The sequence below is a fragment of the Heliangelus exortis genome, chromosome 29, assembly GCF_036169615.1.
Source record: "Heliangelus exortis chromosome 29, bHelExo1.hap1, whole genome shotgun sequence".
NCBI classification, from domain to species: domain Eukaryota; kingdom Metazoa; phylum Chordata; class Aves; order Apodiformes; family Trochilidae; genus Heliangelus; species Heliangelus exortis.
The window spans coordinates 2,311,878-2,334,625 of record NC_092450.1 but is presented as its reverse complement, the minus strand read 5'-3'; the positions used below and the strand labels follow the sequence as shown (position 1 = coordinate 2,334,625).

The following is a 22,748-nucleotide window of genomic DNA, read 5'->3' as shown; positions in this document are numbered from 1 at the left end:
TACACCATGGACAGCACAGACAGAAGCTAAGCTAGAAATGAGGATACACTGAGATCAAACCTGCCCTCCCCTCCCCTCCAGGGCACTGGGGCTGCCAGCACCACCTCTGACACTTCATCTCATTTTATTTTATTTTATTTCATTTTATTATTTTTTTTTTTCCAAATGTAGAAAACACCTTTTGGTTGTTTATTTTAAATCAACACCGGTTTTAACCCCTTTTTTTTTTAATTTTTTTTCTGAATGTAGAAAACACCTTTTTTTTTTTTTTAAATCAATGCCACTTTTAACCCCTTTTTATTTTAATTTTTTTCCCCGAATGTAGAAAACACCTTTTGTTTGTTTTAAATCAACCCCTTTATTTTTTTTTTTAATTTATTTATTTTTTTTCAGCCCAAGATGTGTGTGGAGTCAAGGAAAAGCCCATGGGCTGTGCTCAGGCCTGGGGTTGGGGACGTGGCTGGGACAGCAGTGGGTGACAAGGGCTGTCCTGGGACACCCTCCCCCCCCCTTTCCCCTGGCAGCCCCCCCACTCTTTTTAGGGGGACAGCTGGGGGTGGGGGTGGGCTCAGGAGGGGCAGGGGGATGTCACCTGGATGGGGACATCCTTGGGAGCTGCAGAGAGGGGATGGGGAAGCTCAGCTCCCCCCCTGTCCTGAAGCCAAAATGGGTTAATGGGAGGAAGGGGCTTGGGGGGGGGTGAGGGGGGGGGTTACAAAGGACAAAAGTCCCAGAGCGGGTCCTCCACGGGATGGGGACAGTGGGACACAGCTTGAGAGCAGCACCTCAGCCCCAGCCCCTCCCTGGACCTCTTGGTGCTGGATCAGCCTCTCCCCAGCAGTAAAGCAGCTCCTGGGGCTGCAGAAAAAAGGGTTGGACACCCCCCCCCCCCCCCCCTCCCCCAGCCCCCTCCCAACTCCCACCCCAGACACAACCAACCTCCCCTGTGCTGAGGATGAGGATGGTGGGGGTCCCATCAGCTCCTGGAAGGATGGGAGTGGGGTCTGGGAGGAAGCTCCTGCTCTGCCTCCATCCCAAGGACAGCGAGTAGAGACCCCCCACCCCCTGGCTGGCCCAGTCAGACCAGTTTGAGGCCCAGTCAGACCAGTTTCAGCCCCTTTCCTTGCAGCACAGGGCTGGGGGTGCAGGGTCTGATGTCTCTTGGTTTGGGGGGGGTGTGCACGGGTGGCATCTCAGCCTCTTTGGTTGTAGAGTAAGGGGCAGGTGGGTGCAGCACGGCCCTGACCCCCCCCCCCCCAAAACACCCCCTGGGTGTCCCCAGGACCAAAAGCAGCAAAAAAGAACTCAAGGAGCAGGGCTTCTCCCCGTGTGGTGCTGGGGAGGGGGGGTTTGGTTGGGGGACTGGGTTAGGAGGTGCTGTGAGGGCCAACTCACTGCAAACCCAACCCAGGAATGTGCTCTGGGGAGAGGGGGATCAAGTGCCAGGTGCCCCCCCACCTCCCCCCCCAAAATAGGACAGGAACTGGGGAGCATCCAGCACCCCACACACCCCCCCAGCTACACTCCTCCCACTCGTGTCCTGCTGGGTGTTTCCTACCACTGCCCACGGAGCCACGGAGCTGCCACCATGCTCAGCTGACCTTGCAGGGGGAGAAAAAACCCAAAAAAAACAAAAAAAAAAAAACCAAACAAACCCAAAACCAAACCAAAACACAACTCAAAGATGTTACCGAGCTGCACCCAAACCCAGGAGCCACCCCAGCCCTGGAGCTGGGACTGCCCCTCAGAACAACCCCCCCGGGCCCTGGGGGGGCAGAGAACTGAGAAGCCCCAAGGCAGCCCCCCCAGCGGGCAGGGGCTCTGCTACAGCCCCCCAAAAATTTCCCCCAAGGAGCAGGGGCTCCAAGGCAGCCCCCCTGGCTCTCCCCAAGAAGCAGGGGCTCTGCTGCAGCCCCCTCTCCCTGGGTCTCCCCAAGGGGCAGGAGCTCTGCTGCAGCCCCCCCAAAATCTCCCCAAGGAGCAGAGGCTCTGCTGCAGCCCCCCCAGCTCTCCCCAAAGGGCAGGGGCTCCAAGGCAGCCCCCCTGGCTCTCCCCAAGAAGCAGGGGCTCTGCTGCAGCCCCCCTGGGTCTCCCCAAAGGGCAGGGGCTCTGCTGCAGCCCCCCAAAAATCTCCCCAAGTAGCAGGGGTTCCAAGGCAGCCCCCCTGGCTCTCCCCAAGAAGCAGGGGCTCTGCTGCAGCCCCCCCAGCTCTCCCCAAAGGGCAGGGGCTCCAAGGCAGCCCCCTCAACTCTCCCCAAGGAGCAAGGGGTCTGCTGCAGCCCCCCAGGGTCTCCCCAAAGGGCAGGGGCTCTGCTGCAGCCCCCCCCCCCCAGCCCAAGGCCCTCCCCAGGGAGCAGGGCAGGGGCTCTGTTGCCCCCCCCAGCAGACATGCAGCACCAGGTCTGGGCACAACCTCAGCCCCTCCTCACCAGGCAGGGGCCGAGCTGGTGTGGGGGCAGCTGAAAACTACTTACAGCATTATTAAATTATTATTATTATTATATTTTTCTTTTTTTTTTTTTTACTTTTTTTTTTTTTTTTTTTTAACACATGCTCATTTATGAAAACAATCACCCTGGCACGGTCCAAGCATATACAGACAAATCTACTCTACGACACGAGGGGCTGCCAAAGGAAAAGGGAAAAGCCTCTACTCATCCACTCAGCGGTTCCAGCACAGCCACGGAGAGGGGAAGGGTCCCCCCCGGGGGTCCCCTCAGCAGTGGGACCCCCCAGCCTGGACCTGGATGGTTCTCCAGCTGCCGGAGCTGAGAGCAGGGTTGGGGGGGAGGGAGGGGGGAGGTACCTGGCAGTTATCTTCATACACATCTCGTCTTTCAGAGGTTAAAAATAACAAAAACGTTTTATCCAAATCGGCAAAATTTAAGGCAGGAAGGGAGAGGGCACCTCCCTGCAGTCCCTGGCTGCAGCACCCACTGCCTCTCCAGCCTCGGGGGAAGGAGCACCCATCACCTTCCTGCTGCCCTCTGGGGTGCTGGGCTCAGCTGTGCCTGCCCCCTCCCCACTTCCCCGGGGCCCTGGGGACCCCTGGCAGGGCTGGGAGAGTGAAGGAGGGGGCAGGGGGAGAGGGGAGGGAGCAGGGGGAGAGGGGAAGGAGCAGGGGGAGAGGGGAAGGAGCAGGGGGAGAGGGGAAGGAGCAGGGGAAAGAGGGGAAGGAGCAGGGGAAAGAGGGGAAGGACAAGGGGGAGAGGGGAGGGAGCAGGGGAAAGAGGGGAAGGAGCAGAGGGAGAGGGGAAGGAGCAGGGGGAGAGGGGAAGGAGAAGGGGGAGAGGGGAAGGAGAAGGGGGAGAGGGGAAGGAGCAGGGGAAAGAGGGGAAGGAGCAGGGGAAAGAGGGGAAGGAGCAGAGGGAGAGGGGAGGGAGCAGAGGGAGAGGGGAAGGAGCAGGGGGAGAGGGGAGGGAGCAGGGGAAAGAGGGGAGGGAGCAGGGGAAAGAGGGGAGGGAGCAGGGGCCGGGCTGTGCGCTCCGAGGAGCAGGGGGAGAGGAGGTTTGGTACCTCATAGTGTCACTGATTTTTGAAGTCCTGGAGCTAGAGCTGAATGAACAGTAAAAGCAGGTTAAATCATTAACCAGTTAGGGGATGGGGAGGGTGGGGAAAAGCAGCTGTAAAAGGAACAGAGGAAGAAGGCCAGATTATTCTTTTTTTTTTGTTTGTTTGTTTGTTTTTTCGTCGGTTTTTTTTTTTTCCGTTTTTTTTTTTTTTTTTTTCTCTCCTTTCATCTCCTTTCTCCTCGCCTGCCCTGCCCCCATCACAAGCCCTGCTTGGCCAGAGAAGCAGACACCTCGTCGGCTAGCGTGGCCAGCTGGGGGGAGTCCACCATGTTGATGCTGCCAGAGGAGGAGACGTTGCTAAGGCGGCGTGGGGAGGCGTCTCCAGAGATGGTGGGGGATTTGTAGACGATTTCGGCGCCGTGGTCGGTCTTGGCTTTGGCGTTCTCACGGAAAGTCAGCTTGTGGGTCTCAATCTGGGAGGAGACAAAAAAAAAAAAAAAAAAAGGACAAAGAGGGAGGGGGGAGGGGTGAGAGGAATGTAGAGCACTTGCAGAGGTGGTGTTTTACCTGCAGAACCAGCCAGTGGGTTGCTGCTGCTGGAGGAAAGCTCTGTTTGGTCACAGGAACAGGGTTGGAAGGGATCTCTGGAGATCATCCAGTCCGACCCCCCCCCCCTCCACCCCTTGGCAGAGCAGGATCAGCCAGGGCAGGACCCCCAGGAACACATCCAGGGGGGGTTGGGAAGGAGACTCCAAAAGCTCCCTGGGCAACCTGGGCCTCAGCCTCACAATCAAGAAGTTTCTCCTCTTGTTGAGGTGGAATTTCCTATGTCCCAGCTTAAACCTCCTGTTCCTGGGCCTCATCCCACCCCTCAGATATTTATAGGGGTAAACATATATATATATATATTATATTTATAGTTCATTGGCCTGATGGCCCTCAGGCACATCTCTTCCAAGGAATGGACACAACTGGAGGGGATGGAGCACTCAGGATGCTCCCCAATCCTCCCCAAGCACCCAGATGATGGTGGGTCCCAGGCAGAGGACTCAGCACCACCTGAGCTGCCCCCCACTCAGACTGAGAGAGGGGGTGGGATCCCCATATCTGAGTGAAGCTGCCCCTGCACCAGCCCAAAATGCTGCTCCCAGGAGCCAAACCCCTCTCCTGGTGAGGAGCAGGGAGGTGGGGGTGAAGTGGAGGGGGTTTGCTACTTACTGGTGCCCTCCCCAGCCAAGTGCAAGGCTGGGAGCTGGCTCTCCGGGGGGGTGGGTGGCTCCAGAACCAGGGACTGGAGCCCAGCAGGGTCTGGGTTTGAGGTCTGAGCAGCCTGGGGACAGTTCTTGTCTTCCTTGCCTTTCTCTCTCTACAGGTGAAGAAACCCACCCAGGGGTGCAAAAAAACGCATCAGCAATAAAAAAAAAAAAGAAAAAAAAATACAAACCCAAGATCCACTAAATGTCAACCAGAAGGAAAAAGGCAAAAAATAAAAAAATAAAGACAAGAAGTAGAAAATGGGGCAGAAAAAGATCTGGAAAACAGGGCCATTTGCTGGCTCATAGGAAGAAGAGTGGCTGCCTCTGGAAACAAGGAGGAAAGCTTTCCCCAGGCAGTGAAGGTGCTGGCACAGGTAGCTTGGCAGAGCAGGATTCCTCATGGGAAAGCCAAGAGCAGAGTGGCACAGGAATCAGTGTTCAGCCTGGAAAGTTGTGGAGTGTGTGTCCAAATTTGGATCTTTTGTGTCAAGGAGGAGAGTGGGGCCATGGGCAAGGCTGGGAAGGAGCAGCAGAACTGCTCTATCTGGAGGGACTCAGCCCTGTCCTGTCCCCTCCCTGCAAAGAGGGTGTCCCACCTAGGGACAGCACTGCCTGAGGATGGTCCCTGGTGCCAAAGTGGGGATGGGATGGGCAAGGGAAACAAACCTGAGGCATTTTCTGAACTCAGGTTACACTGACATCCTCCTCCAGGTGTGGGTTTAGGCAGAGTGTGGGCAAGTGCCACGCAGGGAGGCTGAAGGGGGTGATGCCACTGCTGTGTCACACCTTGCAAATAAAATGTCCTCTCCAAAGGGTGAGTTCTTCAAACTGTGGCCAAGTGAAGGTGCCAGGATGTGAAAGAATCAGCACTGTGATCATCAAAAAGTGGAGCCCAGGGCAGTCTGATGCGTAGCAGCAGTGAGAGAAGGGTAAGGAAGTCAAGCAGTCCCTCAGGCAGAGGCCAGGGCCAGCAGTGCTGGGAGATGAGGAGCTGGGAGGTGCACAGAGAAAACGTGGCCAAGAACAAAGAGCCAAAACACAGGAGCTGAAACAGAACCTTCCCTTCCCACCGAGGAGAAAAGAAGTGTTTGAAAAACACAGCAAGATAAATAAAAACGTTTTTTGTGGGGTTTTTTTTCCCCCCCCCCAGAAAATTCAGCCAAGTGTGTCACCAGGCTGCAGCTTCACCTCTGTGCTTACCTCCTGCAAGGCACCTGCCTGTCCTCAAAGAGAGGTCACAGATGTGTTTTATTTAGCTCAGACATACTCTGAAGTCACCATCAAAGCCCCCAGGCAGGATCAGCTCACCCTGGGTTCAGTATTCACCTGATTAACTTTTGTCTTTGCATTTCAGTCCCCTCTAACACAGAGCACCCCTGCACAGTGTCCTTGGTCAGTCTCAGCTGGGAGAGGGACTTGAAGTGAGAAGAGATCAGCTTTCTTCTGAAGTGACTGCTGCAAAGTCACCTTTTCTAAATAAAGCTAAGCCTCTAATGCTCCACTTTCATCAGGGAACCAACACCTCTGCAGCTCCCTGAGCTGCCACTGCTGGGAGTAATTGGCAAGGCAGAGCTGAAAAGAAGCTGGTGCTGGGGGCACCTCTTAATGGGGAGACTGGAGCCACAAACTCCTTTCTGCACAAATTTCACAGAGAAAAGCACAGGTGAGGATCCCCCTGACATTTCCCACTCATTCAGGTGGCCAGGAAGAGGACAGAATCTGCCATCCTCACAGCTCTGCCATGGCTGTGTCCAGCAAATCCCCTCCAGGATGAGGAGGGGGTGTGGGCAGGGGCTGAGCAGCTCAGTCCTGGGCAGGAGCTCCTTGTCTTCTGAAGCAGGAGTGTGCAGAGCCCACCCCGTGCCAGAACAGGGGCAGGGAATTATTTCCAGTGTTGGGGAAGAAGTGCTGCTTGGTGGGGGAAGATGTGGAGGGGCTGAAGATGAGCAGGAGCTTCTCTAAATCCTCTTTGCTCCCATGCTTGCCCAGTCCCTTGCAGCAGAACAACACTGCTCCTGACCCAGTGCCCCTTTACCTTTTTATTTCCTCCTCCAGGGACGTGGCTGATGTTATCTAAGGACCCAATTTTTGACTGCACCTTATCTTTGAAGTCCAGTTTCTCAGATTTCACCTCCACCTGACCACCACCTGGAAAAAGAAGAGCACAAGTGGGTGGGATCAGTTTCTGTGCCAACCAGGGCAAGCTGGAGAGAAAGAGCTTGAGGTTTGAGCTGCTTGCTCAACCACAACCAGGAAAATGGCAGCAGGATTCCTGCACTCATCTGGGCAACCCAGGAGCCAGGGCAAGTGGGAAGCAGACTTTCCAAAGTAGGAAAAAGCTTTCCAAAGCTTTATGTGGAGCTGACAGACATCCTGATGTTTGTAGAGCCAAGGGCAGGTTATTCCCAGTGGGGGAACCAGCACTTCATCCTATTTATTCCTAAATCCTTCCCATGAACAGCAAGGTGTTGTCCACAGACCACATCCCTCCCCTGGGGGGGTGGTTTGGAGAGGGTCTGGAAGGATGGAGCTGGGAATAGCATCCAGCACCCCAGGGCTCAACCCTGCTGCTCTCTGCTCACTGTTCCAGTGCCCCTCACTCCCTCAAACCCTCTCCCCTTCTCCAGATGTCCCCCCACCCCACGAGGCAGTCTGGGAGCTCCCAAGGTGCCAAAAAAGGTACCTGGTTTGTGATGGATGTTGCCCAGGGAACCACATTTGGATGTCACATGGCTCAGGTCAACTGGCTTGTAAACAATTTGAACCTGTCCATAGGAGAAAGGAAAAAACAGTGAGTTTCTTGTCAGTGCAGGGAGCCTGGGGAGGGGGAGGCACAACACACACCAGCACCTGATCTGGATTGAAGGGAAAGGACAGCTCAAACCCCAGTAAGATTAATAATAATGCACAAGAAACTGTCATCAGAAATGGGAGATCATTAATGCCCGTGTGCAGTAGCCTCTTAACATGTCAGCATGCACAAGATCACCTCTCCAACAAGAGGGGGGAAGTAGAGGCAATTTTAAAGTGCTTTAAGTGAGAGAGAAAGTGGAGTGGTAATTAATTAAGATTTGCATACACATCATCCAAAAGGAGGAGATATACCAGAGAGAAAATGTAAAAAATAAATACCTTTTCTGGTGTAAAACATAAAGCTTATGTCCACAAAAACTGAAAGAACAGAAATGATCAATGTGCACAGAACTTTTAAAAGAGTGACCAAAAATATGCATTTCTGAAAAAAATGCTGTAATGGAAATAAGTTTGGTTTTTAAAAAAAAAAAAAAAAAAAAAAATCTAAATATCTGGTAGGAGTTCACATAATATAAATTAAAATGGCAATTCTAGTAAATCCAACCACAACAGTGTTTCATGGGATTATGCTTTGGTTTTTGGTGGGTTTTTTTTTTTTCATTCATTTGCCATCCTTCAACACAAGCTCCAGCAATTCCACATATTCCACCCCATTCCAAGCATGGCCCCAGGGGCCTCCTGGGTGACACGAGATGCACACAGAGGGAAGGTTAAGGTGTTAGCAGTTCAACACCACACTGGAAAACACCAAGGACTGGAGAGGCCTGGGACCATCAGACAGCTGCAAAACCACAGCACACACACACCAGCTGCAGCAGGAGACAAGGGGTCAGAAAACATCCCCACACCCCCAGAAGTGACCTTGGCCTCTGGGTTTGGCCCCAGCCCTGTGTGTGAAGCACTTTTGCTGTAGTTGGTGGGGCTGAGCAGGAGCTCAGCAGCACCTGGAGGGTTGGTTCCTGCTCACTGGGAAGTGTCTGGCTCTCAGGAGCAGCCTGGATTTCAGGGGGAGCAGCACATGCTGCTCTCTGGTTTTGTCACCATGGAAGGGATGTGCTGCTCCCAGCACCACAGGGACCTTTGCAGAGGAGCTGAGTCCCCCAGCCCAAGGTGGCTGAAAAGCAGCACAAGGGATTTGCTTTGGTCACTGCTCTCCATCCAGCTGAGCAGCTTGTGTTGAGGCATCCTGCATCATCCTGGCCCCATCACCCTGAGAGGGAGGTGCTGGGCTGTGAAACTGCACTGAGAAACATCCCCTCCCCATCATTCAGGCAGGAAAAGGGGAAAGGAACAGAGACTCAGTGCCATCAGTCCCCTCTGCACAAGCCACTTGTCTCCCACGCTCAGACAGACCAAAAAAAGGCACATTTGACAAAGTGGGGAGAAGGAGAGGGGAGAAAAGCAGCCTCAGGGTCTGGGAGCACATTGCAGACACAGGACATGGAGACAGCATTGGGAAAAGATCAGACGTTTAATGCACTGGGCAGGAGGAGAGCTCAATTGAGTTGGAAAGCAGGAAACAGAACCCCAAAAGACAGAGCTGGGGATTTTCTAATCCCAGCCATGACCCCAAAGGGCCCTGTGAGCAATTCAGGCACCACTGGAACCTGGGACTGAAAGACCTCCCATTTCCAGAGGGGGAATCAATCAGCAGCTGAAACACTTTCTGCTCTCATTCCAGTTCCCTTTTTTTTTTTTTTTTTTTTTTTTTTTTAAAAAAAAAAAGACAGGACTCCATTAACCCTTCCCCTCCTGCTGGGGAGCAGAGAAGGCTCTTCTTTTATTTTAGCAAGGAATGCAAAAGGGGCAGAGAATTGCCTGCCTGGGAAACCAGTGCCAGAGACCTGGGGATGCCACCCACCTCTCAGCATCAGCACCCAATGCTTTGTCAGAGCACCCACCACTGGTTTAAACCCCAAAAAGCTCCTGACCCCAGGATCCTGCAGCTCATTCCTCCTGAAGCAGCAGTGCTTGGGCAGGGAACCATTGCCCCCAGGACCATGGAGCTCATCTCCTGGTCCCTTGTTTGCTCTTCTCTCTCTCTCAGGGGAGTCCCAAGGACAGGGGCTTTGCTTCCAGGGTGAAGCTGCTTCTGCTGCTGCTTCCCCTCTCAGTGCTCAACACCACTTCCAAACCAGGACCAGAGCCTGTGGAGGGATGAGAACCTCCAGCCAAAAATTCCAAATCATTCTTAAGCCCCTGCAGCTGCCAAGGGCTTTGCCCATGGTGTGAGCTGAGTGGGGAGGAGGGGGAGCTCAGCACCCAGTGCTGCCACCACAGCACAGATGATTCCTGAGAAACACTGACTCCTGGTGTAACCACTGGTTCACCACCACACACCAGGGATCCAGGTCCTGGGGTAAGAAAAGAGCAGAACAGGCATGGAACCTGTTCCAGAGGCCTGACCTCTGCCAAGCAGCTGCTCTGACCCCTTAGATAAATGCAGAATGACATCAAATTTAAGATGGAGGCTGCAAACCCAGTTCAGTCCCAATGCTCACGTGCCAAACCCTCTGAGTTTCTCAGGGAGGGCATCCACAGAGATCAAAAACAGCACAAAGAAAATCCATTGGGGACATCTGAGAGGTACCAGGTAGCTTCCTCAGATGGCCACAGACCAGGCAACCCCAGACTTGGGGTCACACTGCTTGGGGTCTCAGTGATGCTCCTTCCTCAGTCCATCCTCTTTCCTGGACCCAAAATCTTGTTTCCAGAGAGAGAGGTGTAAACCCAGCAACCTCTGTGGAGTTTCTCCAGGTTTCTGGCACAGTAACTGAAAGCTGAGTCTGGCTGTTTATCTGGGAATGGTTGGAAATGGCCAGGTATGAATCAATTGATTCAGTATCCCTTGAAGCTCAGCCTCCACGTGCACTGCCAGACACACTCATTAGCAAGGAGAAGCTTAACATTTGCATGGATCATACTTGCCTGATGGGAATGGGCAGGAAGCTGTGTTTTCACATGTTGTGCAGAGTCATGTGCAATTTAGCAGTAAATTAAGCAACAAGGACAGTGTTTGCTCATAAATCTATCCATCTACTGCACCAGCAGCTGCATCACTGTCTGCTAGAGGCCCCCAGCCCTGCAGACAGTGAGGCTTTCATCCTTCCAGGTGGTGTAAAACCTTTGGGTGAAGAGGGTGGTTTGATCCAGACATGGGTTCTAGGTGGGTCAGTTAGTTCTGTCCATGTCAGGCATGTACAGGACTCGTTAGGGTTTATCTAATTATGTCTTTGGGGTTAATGGGGTTACATGACAGCACGTCACCAATCACTATCTGGCAGCAGGGTGGCTGCAGATAGCATTGGAGGTTTAGTGGGTACAACATGCCACTACTACTCAGGATTATTTACAGTGCATTCAAAGTGTGAAGGTACTCACACTGCCTCCTCCTGGGATGTGTTTGATATTATCCTTTGAGCCACACCTGGATTGAACGTTGCTAAAGTCCAGCTTCTGATTAATTATCTGCACCTTTGGTAGCCAGAAAAGAGTCATTGCACGTCACCAATTGCTATCTGATGGCAGGGGCTCTGCAGATAGCATTGGCAGTTTAGTGTATACAACATGCCACTTATTAATAAGAACCATTATAGTGCATTGAAAGTGTGAAGGTACTCACACTGCCTCCTCCTGGGATGTGTTTGATATTATCCTTTGAGCCACACCTGGATTGAACGCTGCTAAAGTCCAGCTTCTTATTAATTATCTGCACCTTTGGTAGCCAGAAAAGAGTGTGAAAAACAACATTGACCATTGGCAGCTTGACCATGACTTATATCACTAACACCAGGCACCTGCCTTCCAGGGCCAAGAGAAAAGGAAAATCTCTGGCTTGCTGGAGAGATTTGTCTGCTCAGGGGTTGGGAACTGAAGCTGGAGGCAGGGAGGTTCTAGCCAGAGGTTGGATACATCTGGCTGGCAAGGCAGCCCTGGTTTCCAGGCCAGAAAAAGGTCAGCTCACCCCTTTCTCTTTCACTGGAAGGCACCAGTGAGCTTGTGCAGAGGAAGGATGGAGCTGAGAGAAAACTGCCTGCTGAGCCCCAGCTCCCATGCCAGGCAGCATCTCCCTTCTCTGGGACAAACACACAGGGCCTCAAATCTCCAGCAAACTGAGCCCAGGGGTGCAGCTGAGCAGGGCAGGAGCTGAGTCTGGGACAGGGAGCACTTGTGCAGGGCTCCAACTCCCTCTACAGTTACAAGAAGAAAAAGCAAAGGCTGCCAGGGCTGCCGTTCCCTGCCAGGGCTGCAGTTCCCTGCCTGCAGTTTGCTTAATTCCTGGAGAGATGATGAAAAAGGGCAGCACAGAGCAACCCCCCCACACACCCCCCCACCCCGAGGCAACTTTCTGCTGCGTTCCTGACTCCATCTCGAGTGGGAGAGGTGGAAATGGCTCAGTGCCCAGGGGGAAGCACACACCCTGCTAACTTCCCCCTCCAGCCCTGCCTGCCCTCTCCCCTCACACACACATTTTGGGGTTAAATAATGAAGTTCTTGCTTTTTAGGCTTTGTTTTCCCCTGTTTGGCTTTTCTAAGGGCAGAGAGACAAAGACAAAAAGATGAAGTCAGTCCCTGCCCCCCCTCCCTTCTCCTGCGTGCACTGGAATGGATTCACAACCTATCCCAGTATAAACCAGAGGGAAATCCAGGCAAAAACCAGCAGGCACCCTCAGGACAAAGCCTCATGAGCAGGAAAGAGACACAGCAGTGTCCTTGGGTGACATTTCAGCATGTCCCTGTCTTGCTGCTGCCAGGAGAGTTCCAGCTCCTCACCCCCCCTTGCTCTGCAGCCCCCAGGCTGACAGTCACCTCCAGCACCACTTCCCAAGTCCACATCCACTCATCCTGCAAACCAGGACCCAGTTCTGCTAGAACCAGGCTTTGCCACAGCAGCACTTGGTGATCCAACAAAAGCAAAAGTGCCACCCAAAAAAAAAAAAAAAAAGGAAAAAAAAAAAAAAAAAGTCACCCTAAAAATCAAACTCATTGCCACCAGCCCCTCCTGCCAAGAGCAGCCCCGTGTCCTGCAAAATCCCCAAAACAGAGCAGCCAGCCATTCCCCCCTGCAAAAAGCAATGAAGTGCCCCAAATTCAGCTGGTTTTACTCTTTCAGTGACAATAAACAACATGTTGCTGAGCAGAGCCACCCTAAAATGTGATCCAAAGCCATAAGGAAGTGGAAAAGCACGTTGCTATTTCAGGTGGGGAAGAAGGGAGACCTCAAAGCCTTCCCCCACGCCAAAGTCATCCCAAAGCACCAGAATCCCTGGAGAAAATGAAAATGGGATGTGCTGCACTTTGGGGAAGGCACCAAGGGCTGCAAGGCAACTTTTTCCCCCCCTTCCAGGGCAGGCAAGGACAAACACATTGTGCTCCAGATGTTTGAGTCACAGCAGTGAGAGGAAATCAGGTGCTTGGAAGTCTCCACCCAAGCAACAAGGAGGATTTGATTAAAAGCTCAGGATCTGGCCACAGAGAGGCTGGGGTGGGTGCTGAGCACCCACAGCACCCCAGCTGGAGCTGTGTAACCACACACTGCTGCTCCTGGGGCTGCAGAGAGGAATCAGCTCCCACCAAGCCCTCACCCAAACTCTCCTCTTGCCAAATCCCACACAAAACCCTTGTTCCCAGGCACAGAGTTCACTTTGCTGCTCCTGGAACAGCCTCTCTGGGACTGAAAAGTGGTTGGAGGGACAAGAGTGCCACCAGCTCTGGGCACATCACATCATGTAGGCAAGACAGCACCTGAGCACAGAACACAACCCAAAACCTCAGCAAGAGAATGAAGACCCAAAAATCACAATGTTCTGAAAAACTGGGACCCTCCTGGGGAGGAGGAGATCCCTGGCAGCTGAAGGGACTGCCCCAAATCACACAGGAGAGGATTCAAAACCACAACACCCCTGACCCTGCAGCTCTTGAGGTCACACTTTGCTCTCCCTGGGGGATGCCAGGAGGGAATGTCAGGCCCTTGGCAGTCAGGCCAGGCACTGACATCCCACCCCACAACAGCCACATCCCCAGCTCTCTGCAGGACACCTGTACTGCACACTAAGCCAGGGAAGCAATTTCAGGACAAATACCCAACCCTATCAGCCCAAAAAGCTCCAAAATCAACATCAGGCTGGAGATGAGCTGAAACAGGGCTGCCCACTGCTCTATTTCCAGCTGCTGATCCCTGGCACTAAGGCAGGGAAGCAATTGCAGGACAAGCAAGCCCATCATCCCAAAAAGCTCCATCAACCCAAAAAGCTTCATCAACCCAAAAAGCTCCCATCAACCCAAAAAGCTCCCATCAACCCAAAAAGCCCCATCAACCCAAAAAGCCCCATCAACCCAAAAAGCTTCCATCAACCCAAAAAGCTCCATCAACCTAAAAAACTCCATCAACCCAAAACCCCCATCAACCCAAAAAGCTCCCATCAGCCCAAAAACTCCATCAACCCAAAAAGCTCCCATCAACCCAAAAAGCTCCCATCAGCCCAAAAACTCCATCAACCTAAAAAACTCCATCAACCCAAAAAACTTCCATCAACCCAAAAAATTCCATCAACCCAAAAAGCCCCAAAATCAGCATCAGGCTGGAGATGAGCTGGAAGAGGGCTGCCCACTGCTCTATTTCCAGCTGCTGATCCCTGGCACTAAGGCAGGGAAGCAATTGCAGGACAAGCAAGCCCATCATCCCAAAAAGCTTCCATCAACCCAAAAAGTCCCATCAACCTGAAAAACTCCATCAACCTAAAAAACTCCATCAACCCAAAAAACTCCCATCAACCCAAAAAACTCCATCAACCCAAAAAGCCCCAAAATCAGCACCAGGCTGGAGATGAGCTGGAAGAGGGCTGCCCACTGCTCTATTTCCAGCTGCTGATCCCTGGCACTAAGGCAGGGAAGCAATTGCAGGACAAGTACCCAACACCATCAACCCAAAAAGCCCTAAAATCAGCACCAGGCTGGAGATGAGCTGAAACAGGGCCGCCCACTGCCCTATTCCCAGCTGCTGATGCAGGGAGGGAACTGATTTCCCCAGATGAAGCATCAAGCACCCACTGCCCCCCCAGACAGACAGAAGAAGAGTCCCCCATTTACCTTTCCACCTCCGGGCTGGTGTTTCAGGTTTTCAGTGGAGCCAATTTTCGACTTGACATTTTTCAGGTCAGGCATGGGTGCAGCAGAGGGTTGGATCCTGGTCTTGGCAGAGGCAGGAGATTTGGGTGGTGTACGAACCACTGCCACCTTCTTGGGCTCCCTGGCTGGTGGGGTGGGCAGAGAAGGAGTGCGGGAACGGCTGCCCGGGGTCCCAGGGGAGCCAGGACTGCTGTAACCACTTCTGTCACCACCAGACTTGGGCTGCTCACCTGGAGTTTGCAGACAGAGGGAGGTGAGGGGAGGAGAAGCCACCTGTGTGTTCCTCCTCTGCATGGCTGGGGGGGATCTGTCCCATCCCAGGACCCCGTTTCCTCCTCCTGGGAAAATGGGATGTGCTCCCTTCTACTGTGATTGAAGTGGGGATTTCCTCTTATCTCAGGAGGAAGGTTCTGGATTTTTTGGTAAGGCTCCCCATGTAATGAATATGCATGAGAAATTACAGAGATTCAAGCAAACCCACTCTTCTATGAGGAAATGTGGAAGGGTTTTTGCAAAATTATTTGAGGGGATTAAATAAGGCAGCTTAGAACTGTTCCCTGTCTGGAATGAAATGGGATAAGAGAAGAAAAGCCTTAAACATCACCTTTCTCCGACTTTGCTGCTGCAGGAGGGGGTTTTTTCTGCTCCTTTCTGCCTGTTTAATGAAGGAGAAAGATGCTTAAAGACAATAAAGCTGGAAAATTAATAGATTTAAGGTTTTATACAGCTCTGGTTAAGTCTGAAAAATACACGTGTTCAGTGAAATGCACCGTTTTAATGAAAATTCACAATGCTTTCTGGGGTTTTCTTCTTTGAGAACAATGGGCTTGATCTCCATTTCTGCAATTGTAGAATTGATCCTCCTGCCCCTGGTCTTTGTGAAATATTGCCAAGAGAAGAGGAAGAGAGGGATTAAAAAAAAAAAATTAAACCAGAGCTGCCTAAACCTTCCAAATTGGAGGAAATCTCCAAAGAACTGCCCTCTCCTACAACCCAACAGCAAGAGGAACAGAGCAGACAAAGCTTTTAGAATCAGAGCCACCAGGGGAAGGGGGTTGGGGATGGTGCTCCTGCCATCACTTACCAGAGCTGGGAGGTGTTTTGGGGGCTGTGGGGGTCTTTGCTGGGATACGTGTGGCATTGGTGGAATTCCTCTGCCCGCCCGCAGCCCGCGCCGTGGCCGCCTTCGTCCCCCCTCTCATCTCCTGGCCCTGGGGATGCAAAGGGAAAGGGATGATGGCCTGGGATCCATCCAGGGATGGGCTACCACTCCTCATGGATCAGAGCCACACAGGACCCTCCTGCTCCCTGACAGCCCACGGGAGCTCCCATGGGGATGCCCGAATGGAGGGGGACACCCTGACTCCTGGCATCGAGGCTTCTGCTGTGTTACTGACCACACACTCAGCCTTGGTTAGAAAATTCTCTAAATTTTATCCTTTTTTCCTGGTTTTTTTTTCTTTTTCTTCTTCCTGTTTTTGGTTTTTCTTCTTTTTTTTTTTTTTTTTTCCTTTTTTTTCCTTTCCTTTTCTCCTTTTTTTCTCCTGTTCACACCCCAACTCCCATCACACTGTCCCACATCACCTCTAAGCTTCTGCTATATTTGTGACCACACACTCAACCTTGGTTAGAAAATTCTCTAAATTTTATCCTTTTTTCCTGGTTTTTTTTTTTCTTTTTTCTTCCTGTTTTTGGTTTTTCTTCCTTTTTTTTTTTTTTTCCTTTTTTTCTCCTGTTCACACCCCAACTCCCATCACACTGTCCCACATCACCTCTAAGCTTCTGCTACATTACTGACCACACACTCAGCTTTGGTTAAAAATTCTCTACATTTTACCCTTTATTTTCTTCCTGGTGTGGGTTTTATTTCCGTTTTTTTTCTTCCTGTTTTCCTTTTTTCTTCCTTTTTTTTTTTTTTCCTTTTTTTCTCCTGTTCACACCCCAACTCCCATCATCCTGTCCCACATCACCTCTAAGCTGCTGCTATATTTGTGACCACACACTCAGCCTTGGTTAGAAAATTCTCTAAATTTCATCCTTTTTTTTTTTTTTTCCTGGTTTGGTTTTTTTTTCCTTCCTGTTTTTGTTTATTCTTCCTTTTTTTTTCCCCCTTTTTTTCTCCTGTTCACACCCCAACTCCCATCACCCTGTCCCACATCACCTCTAAGCTTCTGCTACATTACTGACCACACACTCAGCCTTGGTTACAAGGCATGTCCAACTTATCTAAATTTCATTTTTTTTTTTTTTTTTTTTCCTTGTCCTGCTAAAATTTTTGTACAGAAGATAAATAAATCCATTGCCTAGACCAGAGGCTCCCTTTGGGAGCAGAGAGCTGGACTCCAAACACCTCCTTTCCCCTCCCCTGTACTACTCTACTGCCTGTACTGGTGTGCAAAGAGCAGTGAGCTCTTGGATTTGTTTTCTGATCCAGCAGAAAAAAAAACCCAAAATCTCCCCAAAACTATTGTTTTCTCATGCTGGTGTGTGTACAAAAGCTCAGGAAAAACATCCCAAGAGACAAATCCCAAACTGACAGCTTCCAAGAGCCATGGTGATCCCAGTAAAGCTGTGTCCCCACCACCTGCAACCTCTTGCTCTCTCTTTTCCCCTCACCACGGGGTTATTTGTCTGGTTAAACCCCACAAAGGGAAATTCCAGGCTACTTTGTCCATGGCAGAAGAAACCAGGGATGTGTGTGCATTTCCTCCTCTCCCTGGAGCACCTGGCAGAGCTGGCTCTGGCACATCTCAAATCCATCTGCTGTTTACAGCCCGTGAAGCCACAAAACCCAGCACAGAGCTGCAAAGGAGAGCGGAGCAGAAAGGGACCTGGAAATGCCTCAGGGGGACAAAAAGAACACCCTGCAGCAGGGAAATTCTTGCTGTAATGCAGAGCCAGGGGGTCAGGTGCTGCTGAGATGGACTCAGCTCCTTCAAACACCAAAGCTGAGGCCAAATCTGCTCATGCCCACTGGAAGGGGAAGCAGATCCCACCCAACCAGGCACTGCCAGACCTCTCAGGAATGCCTTAAGGGATCACCCAAAGGCAGCTTTGCTTTTTTTAAAACCCATTTCCTTACCTTGGCTTTTTTTTCTTGGGTTCCTGTACTGGCAGGTCGGGGTGTGCCAGAAGAAACTCGTTTAGAGGTGGAAGCAGGGCTGGAGGGTGCTGTGCTAGAGGAGGAGTTTCGTTGGGGGGGGATGGAGGGTCTAGCGATGCCTGGGGGTTTGGCAGTGGAAGGTGAGGATTTCTTAAAACATGGAAACAAAATAAAATGGGAACAAAACAAAAATCAGTAGGGGAGGGAAACAAAAAGGGAGTTGCCAACATTCGAGGGGATTTGAAGGTGCAATATGGGGGGGGGACAGGGGATGGTTGGGACACTCCTCTGCCAAGGGGTTCTCACTGCCTGGGGTTCCGTGGCTGCAGCAAGCGTGGGATTTCCCAGCTCTGGCCCTCCCAAACCCCTTCCTGGGGACAGTGTCACTGCCCTTGCCAATGCCCTCCACACCAGTGGCATTTTTGACCATCTGAATGGTGAACTTTTTACCCTTTCCCCCTCCCCCCAAGCTGTATGTGCTCTGCTAGCAAAGACACTGCAGAACACCCAGTGGCAGCATTTTGGGGAGATGCAGATGACCCCTCCCAGGTCTCTCTGCCCTGTCGTGCCTGTTGGATCAATAATGGGGTGATGGCTTTTATCTGGACAACTTCTTGGCATCCTGGTGAGTGCCCAGCCTGATCCAATCCTGCCAAACCCCCTCCCTGAAGAAAGACACAATCCCCCATTGTTTGAAACAGAATTAACAGAATTCTGTTCTTCATCTGTAATGCTTCACCTGCTAAACTGTCCATGAGCTCACCCAGGCACCAGGCAGGCTGATGACCAGCTGAACCAAACCTCCAAATTAACCCTGTGACAGATGACTTGAAACTTCTGGAATGTACCCACTGGTTATCCACTTGGAATGTCCCCATTATTAAGCTGTTACACAGAGGACAGCATCTGCAAGGCCTGAATTATTTAATTTTTTTATTACTTGTCTTGCTCTTTTTCACTGCTGTGGTGACTGTCCCCAGTACAAACCAACACAGCTGGCTTTCACACCAGTTTGCCCCAGCAAAGCCAGCCAGCTGCTGAGAAACTGATTTCTCTCTGAGCACAGATTTAGGTTCCTTCCCCTGGCCTTAAAAATCACCATGGATTGCACCAACCAAACCAGGGGGAGGGGAGGAAAAATAAAACCACTCTTGAAAGACAGATGGAAGAACAGAAGATAACAGCAAGGTTTCCTAAGAAGCACAAGTGCAGTCCAGGAAAGCAGGAGAGGGAGCCAGGAACATGCACAGCACTTGGTGGGCTGATGTCACCTCTGGTTTTGTTTGTTTAGTTTGTTTGGTTGGTTTTTTTAAGCTTACCTTGGGTTTCTTTTCATCAGCTTCAGTCCCTTCCTTGTCTTTGCTGTCCATCCGACCTGAAAAATGGAAACACACTGAGTTCTGCTTCTTGGGACTGATCAATAAACTTGAGAGAAATGATAATGCCTCTGCTACAGCAACATGCATGCTGAGGGGGTGTTCCAGGTACCTGCTCTCCTTAAAATGAAAAACTGCTCTTAGAAATGTTACAAAGTCACTCATTTCTTGTAGAAATACCTCCACATGGCAAACACACTCTGTCTGGGTTAAGAGGTGCATTTGTCACCACTGGAGCACCAGACACCTGGCATAAGGTCAGTAGGAAACCATTTTGTTCAGATTGACACTCAATTCCAGCAGCATCTGTTTAGTTCAGGACAGAACAGTCCTCTTCAACCCCCAACAGGAATCTGCCTCTCCAAAACACCCCCAGAATCTAGCAAATAGATAAAGAAATAAAGACTAAAATTAAAGGATGGCTCAATTTTACCAGCATGAGGTTGCCCATGATCTCATTTACAGCTGTCAGGCAGGGTGTTAAATTTGCACAACAAATACCTGGCTGTTGTTCCTGCCCAGCACCTTCCATCTGGGTCAGACCCTGCAGGGCCTTAAAGGTTTTAGCTGTTGTCCTACTTGATTTGTGTCAAGCAGAGAGTGACAATATTGCAGTGTTTTGTCCCATTAGTGTCCAAGCAAACCAGACTGCAGCATTGCTAATTAGGAGATTAGCAAGAGGAAGGATGTTTGTACTATAGGGCACCCCTAACAAAGCCCCTTTTCCCCTTCTTCAGCTGATTCCTCCCTAATCTGAGAGGAAAAGCTGCTGATTTTCTCCCCCCTGCACCCTGCACCCTGCTTCCCAAATTCAGTTTAACTGCAGACTGGAGCAAGGCTGGAGCTGAACAGCCACAAAGTAAGGAAAAGGCCAGTAATAAGTTAAAGAAATTCCTCCTGTTGAACTGGGAAAATGGTTGATTTGGGGCAGTATCTCCCCCCAAACCTGCCATGGTTTTCCTGCTGAGGTAAAACCCAGTAAAGACACCACTGGGATTTGCTCTGTGTGCTGCTGCCCCAGCTCAGGAACAAAACTCACTGCAAAACCTGCATTGGGCTCCTGGTGCCATCCCCCTGACCCCAAATAAAGGTGAGAAAATAGCTCTTGGAGAAGGAAAAGGTGTAGGAGCTGCTCTGCTGGCAAGGATCCTCACGTTTCAGGGGTGAACTCAGACCCAAGTCAGCTCAAACTGAGATTGCAGCAGCTCCAGGGTCTGACAGCCCCCCCAGCCCAGCCCCACACACTGCTGTGTGCACCCCAAAGCCCCCCCAGACTGCTCCTGCAGAACCCCCCCATCCAGGGACACACCATCCAGAGCTGGAAGGATGAAGGATGCTTTGAAAGAGCATCAGACACAGCCTGCAGTGGGCAAAGGTTGAGCTGGCTGCAGACCTGACCCTCAACAGCAGTCAGCAGGGGATATTTAAGGGAAAATAGGATGTCAGGGAGGGATAGGATGTGGGGGGATGGATACAAACCAGAGGAGGGGAGATTTAGATTGGATATTAGGAAGTTCTTCACCAGGAGGGTGGTGAGACCCTGGCACAGGTTGCCCAGAGAGGTGGTGGAAGCCCCATCCTTGGAAGTTTTGAAGGTCAGGCTGGATGGGGCTCTGAGCAACCTGATCTGGTGGAGATGGCCCTACCCATGGCAGAAGGGTTGGAATGAGCTTAAAGGTTGCTTCCAATCCCCAAAATTCTGTGATTCTATGAAAAGCAGAAGCAACAGCACTAATGTGGAGCCTTTTCCATGGTTAGGTCTGCCACCCCACTTGCCTTTTTCCTCCTCCCTCCTCTTCAGGAAAGCCAAAACCAAGAGTTATTGGGTTGGCCACATGCAAACCAGATGGCATGTGCCTTGCTGGAACAAGCTGCAGGGTGTGCTGGGTCAGCCCCACTCCACCAAGCCCCAAACATCCATCCAGGTCCTCATCTTTTCTGGGGCAGGAGTTAAGATGTCCACCCCATAGATCCAAGGAAATCAAACCAAAAAAAAAAAAAAAAAGGTCAATAAAGCACGATCAGGGACACGCCAGCACCATGCAAGGGATGCACAAGTGAAGCATTAAGGGTCTGGTGAGGCTGCCAGGACATCCAGGATGAAACTCAGGAGGGAAGGAGGGGGAGGGAGCAGCCCTGGAGATCACTTTGCAGCAAAAGTCCAGGCCATCCCCCAAGCAGCAGGACTGGAGGTGGCAGCAAGCTGAAGAACTGGTTCTGGCAGCTTTGTGGTCAGCAAGGCAGTGGCAGCTCAGGGCAGGCAAAGGTTGCACACACCTTTAAGGAGTGGGACACGACTGATGGCTTTGTCATGGCCACCAGGCTGCTTCCTGGGTGTCTGGCGTTCCCCCGGCTCTGGTGCAGCCTCTTCCAGAGGGAAAACTTTGCCTTCCACCTCATCTTTTAACTCCTGGGGGAGTTGGGCTCTTTCTAGCAAGGGTTCAGAATCTTCTCCCTGCCCGAGCTCCACTGCTTCTTGGGGGATGGCTTCAGAAAGCCCCAATGGGGTGACATCTGTGGCTTCTGGCCCCTTTGGGGGCTCTCTCCTCTCCTCTTGCTCTTCTCCAGTTTTATGGGATTCAGTTTCAACAGGATGTGCCTCTCCTGCTGTGTCTCCAGCATTTTTGGACTCCTTCTTTTCAAAGGCATTGCCTGCCAGAGCTTCCTTGGCTGTTTCAGCTCCTGGGGAAACATTCTGTCCCACAGCAGTTCCATCAGTCCCATGGTCCTCATCTCTTTCCTGTCCACTGGCAGCTGCTTTTAAAGGAGTTCTGGTGGATAAAGGGGATGGTTCATCCTGACTCCAGGAATCCTCTGTGCCACCTGCTCCTCCCTGAAGGTGCACACCACATCCCAGCTCTGCTCCCAGTGCTGGATCCACACCAAAGCCTTCTCTGCCTCCATGATCCCACAGCTCGTGGCTCTCTTCAGATGCTCTGGAGTCTTGGTACATATCCAAAGGGATTGGGATGGTGACCTGGATTCTGGTGGGAGCTGCTGGTGCAACCTTCATTTCTGGTGAGAGAAGAACCCCAGCTACCTGCTTTGTGGGCTGGATTGTTCTGTTTATTGTATCTCCCACAGGTTTTGGAGAGCTTGGCTCCCCTGGAGTTGAAGATGCAGGGTATGAAGCATGGGCAAACAATTAGAACAGGGATTTCAAAAGAAGTGGTCAGACATGAAGAGAGACTTAAGGGTTTCTGCCATCTTTCTAGAGGAAGAAAGCCCCACATTGCCCTGTGGACCAGACAGACACTTCTACACTGGTTTTGGGGGGTTTTTTGCCTTTAAAGAAGCTCTGATCCCCATGGGAAAGAGGAACAGTGATGGTCAACTGGGGGAGAGCAGATACTTCCATGGATCTGGTCTCAGAGCTGGTTTAGCTATAGAGGTTTTTACAAGCCAAAAATAAACCCATTTTTTAATCTAACACCACCACTGGACCATCAGTTTGTCAGTGCCTGAAGAAAACAGGGCAGACACCCTCTTGGGCTCAGAGAATGCCTTGCAGGAGATGTGGAGGTAGACACAGCACCAGTTATATCCTCCCACAGCTCCA

At 51.4% G+C, this 22,748-nt stretch overlaps 1 protein-coding gene across 21 annotated transcripts in view; it reads right to left on the bottom strand.

Annotated features, from left to right (window-relative positions):
- Positions 1–3,744: 3,744 nt before the first annotated feature.
- The window catches only part of MAPT (microtubule associated protein tau), a 50,471-nt gene continuing 31,467 nt past the window's right edge, over positions 3,745–22,748 (bottom strand). For 3 of the 21 annotated variants that reach the window (XM_071728552.1, XM_071728555.1, XM_071728560.1), the window contains 11 exons: positions 21,467–22,294; positions 19,133–19,188; positions 17,793–17,963; positions 15,795–15,921; positions 15,315–15,365; positions 14,672–14,940; positions 11,205–11,297; positions 10,964–11,056; positions 7,452–7,533; positions 6,804–6,916; positions 3,745–3,985 (listed from right to left, as the gene is read on the bottom strand). In XM_071728552.1, the coding sequence (XP_071584653.1) occupies positions 3,770–3,985; positions 6,804–6,916; positions 7,452–7,533; positions 10,964–11,056; positions 11,205–11,297; positions 14,672–14,940; positions 15,315–15,365; positions 15,795–15,921; positions 17,793–17,963; positions 19,133–19,188; positions 21,467–22,294 (2,099 nt within the window). In that variant the 3' untranslated portion in view covers positions 3,745–3,769. Of the gene's footprint in view, positions 3,986–4,722; positions 4,879–5,968; positions 6,078–6,803; positions 6,917–7,451; positions 7,534–7,900; positions 7,940–10,963; positions 11,116–11,204; positions 11,298–14,671; positions 14,941–15,314; positions 15,366–15,794; positions 15,922–17,792; positions 17,964–19,132; positions 19,189–21,466; positions 22,295–22,748 lie in introns of those variants that run through there. The other 18 variants (XR_011722872.1, XM_071728554.1, XM_071728558.1 and 15 more) reach the window with 18 other exon arrangements.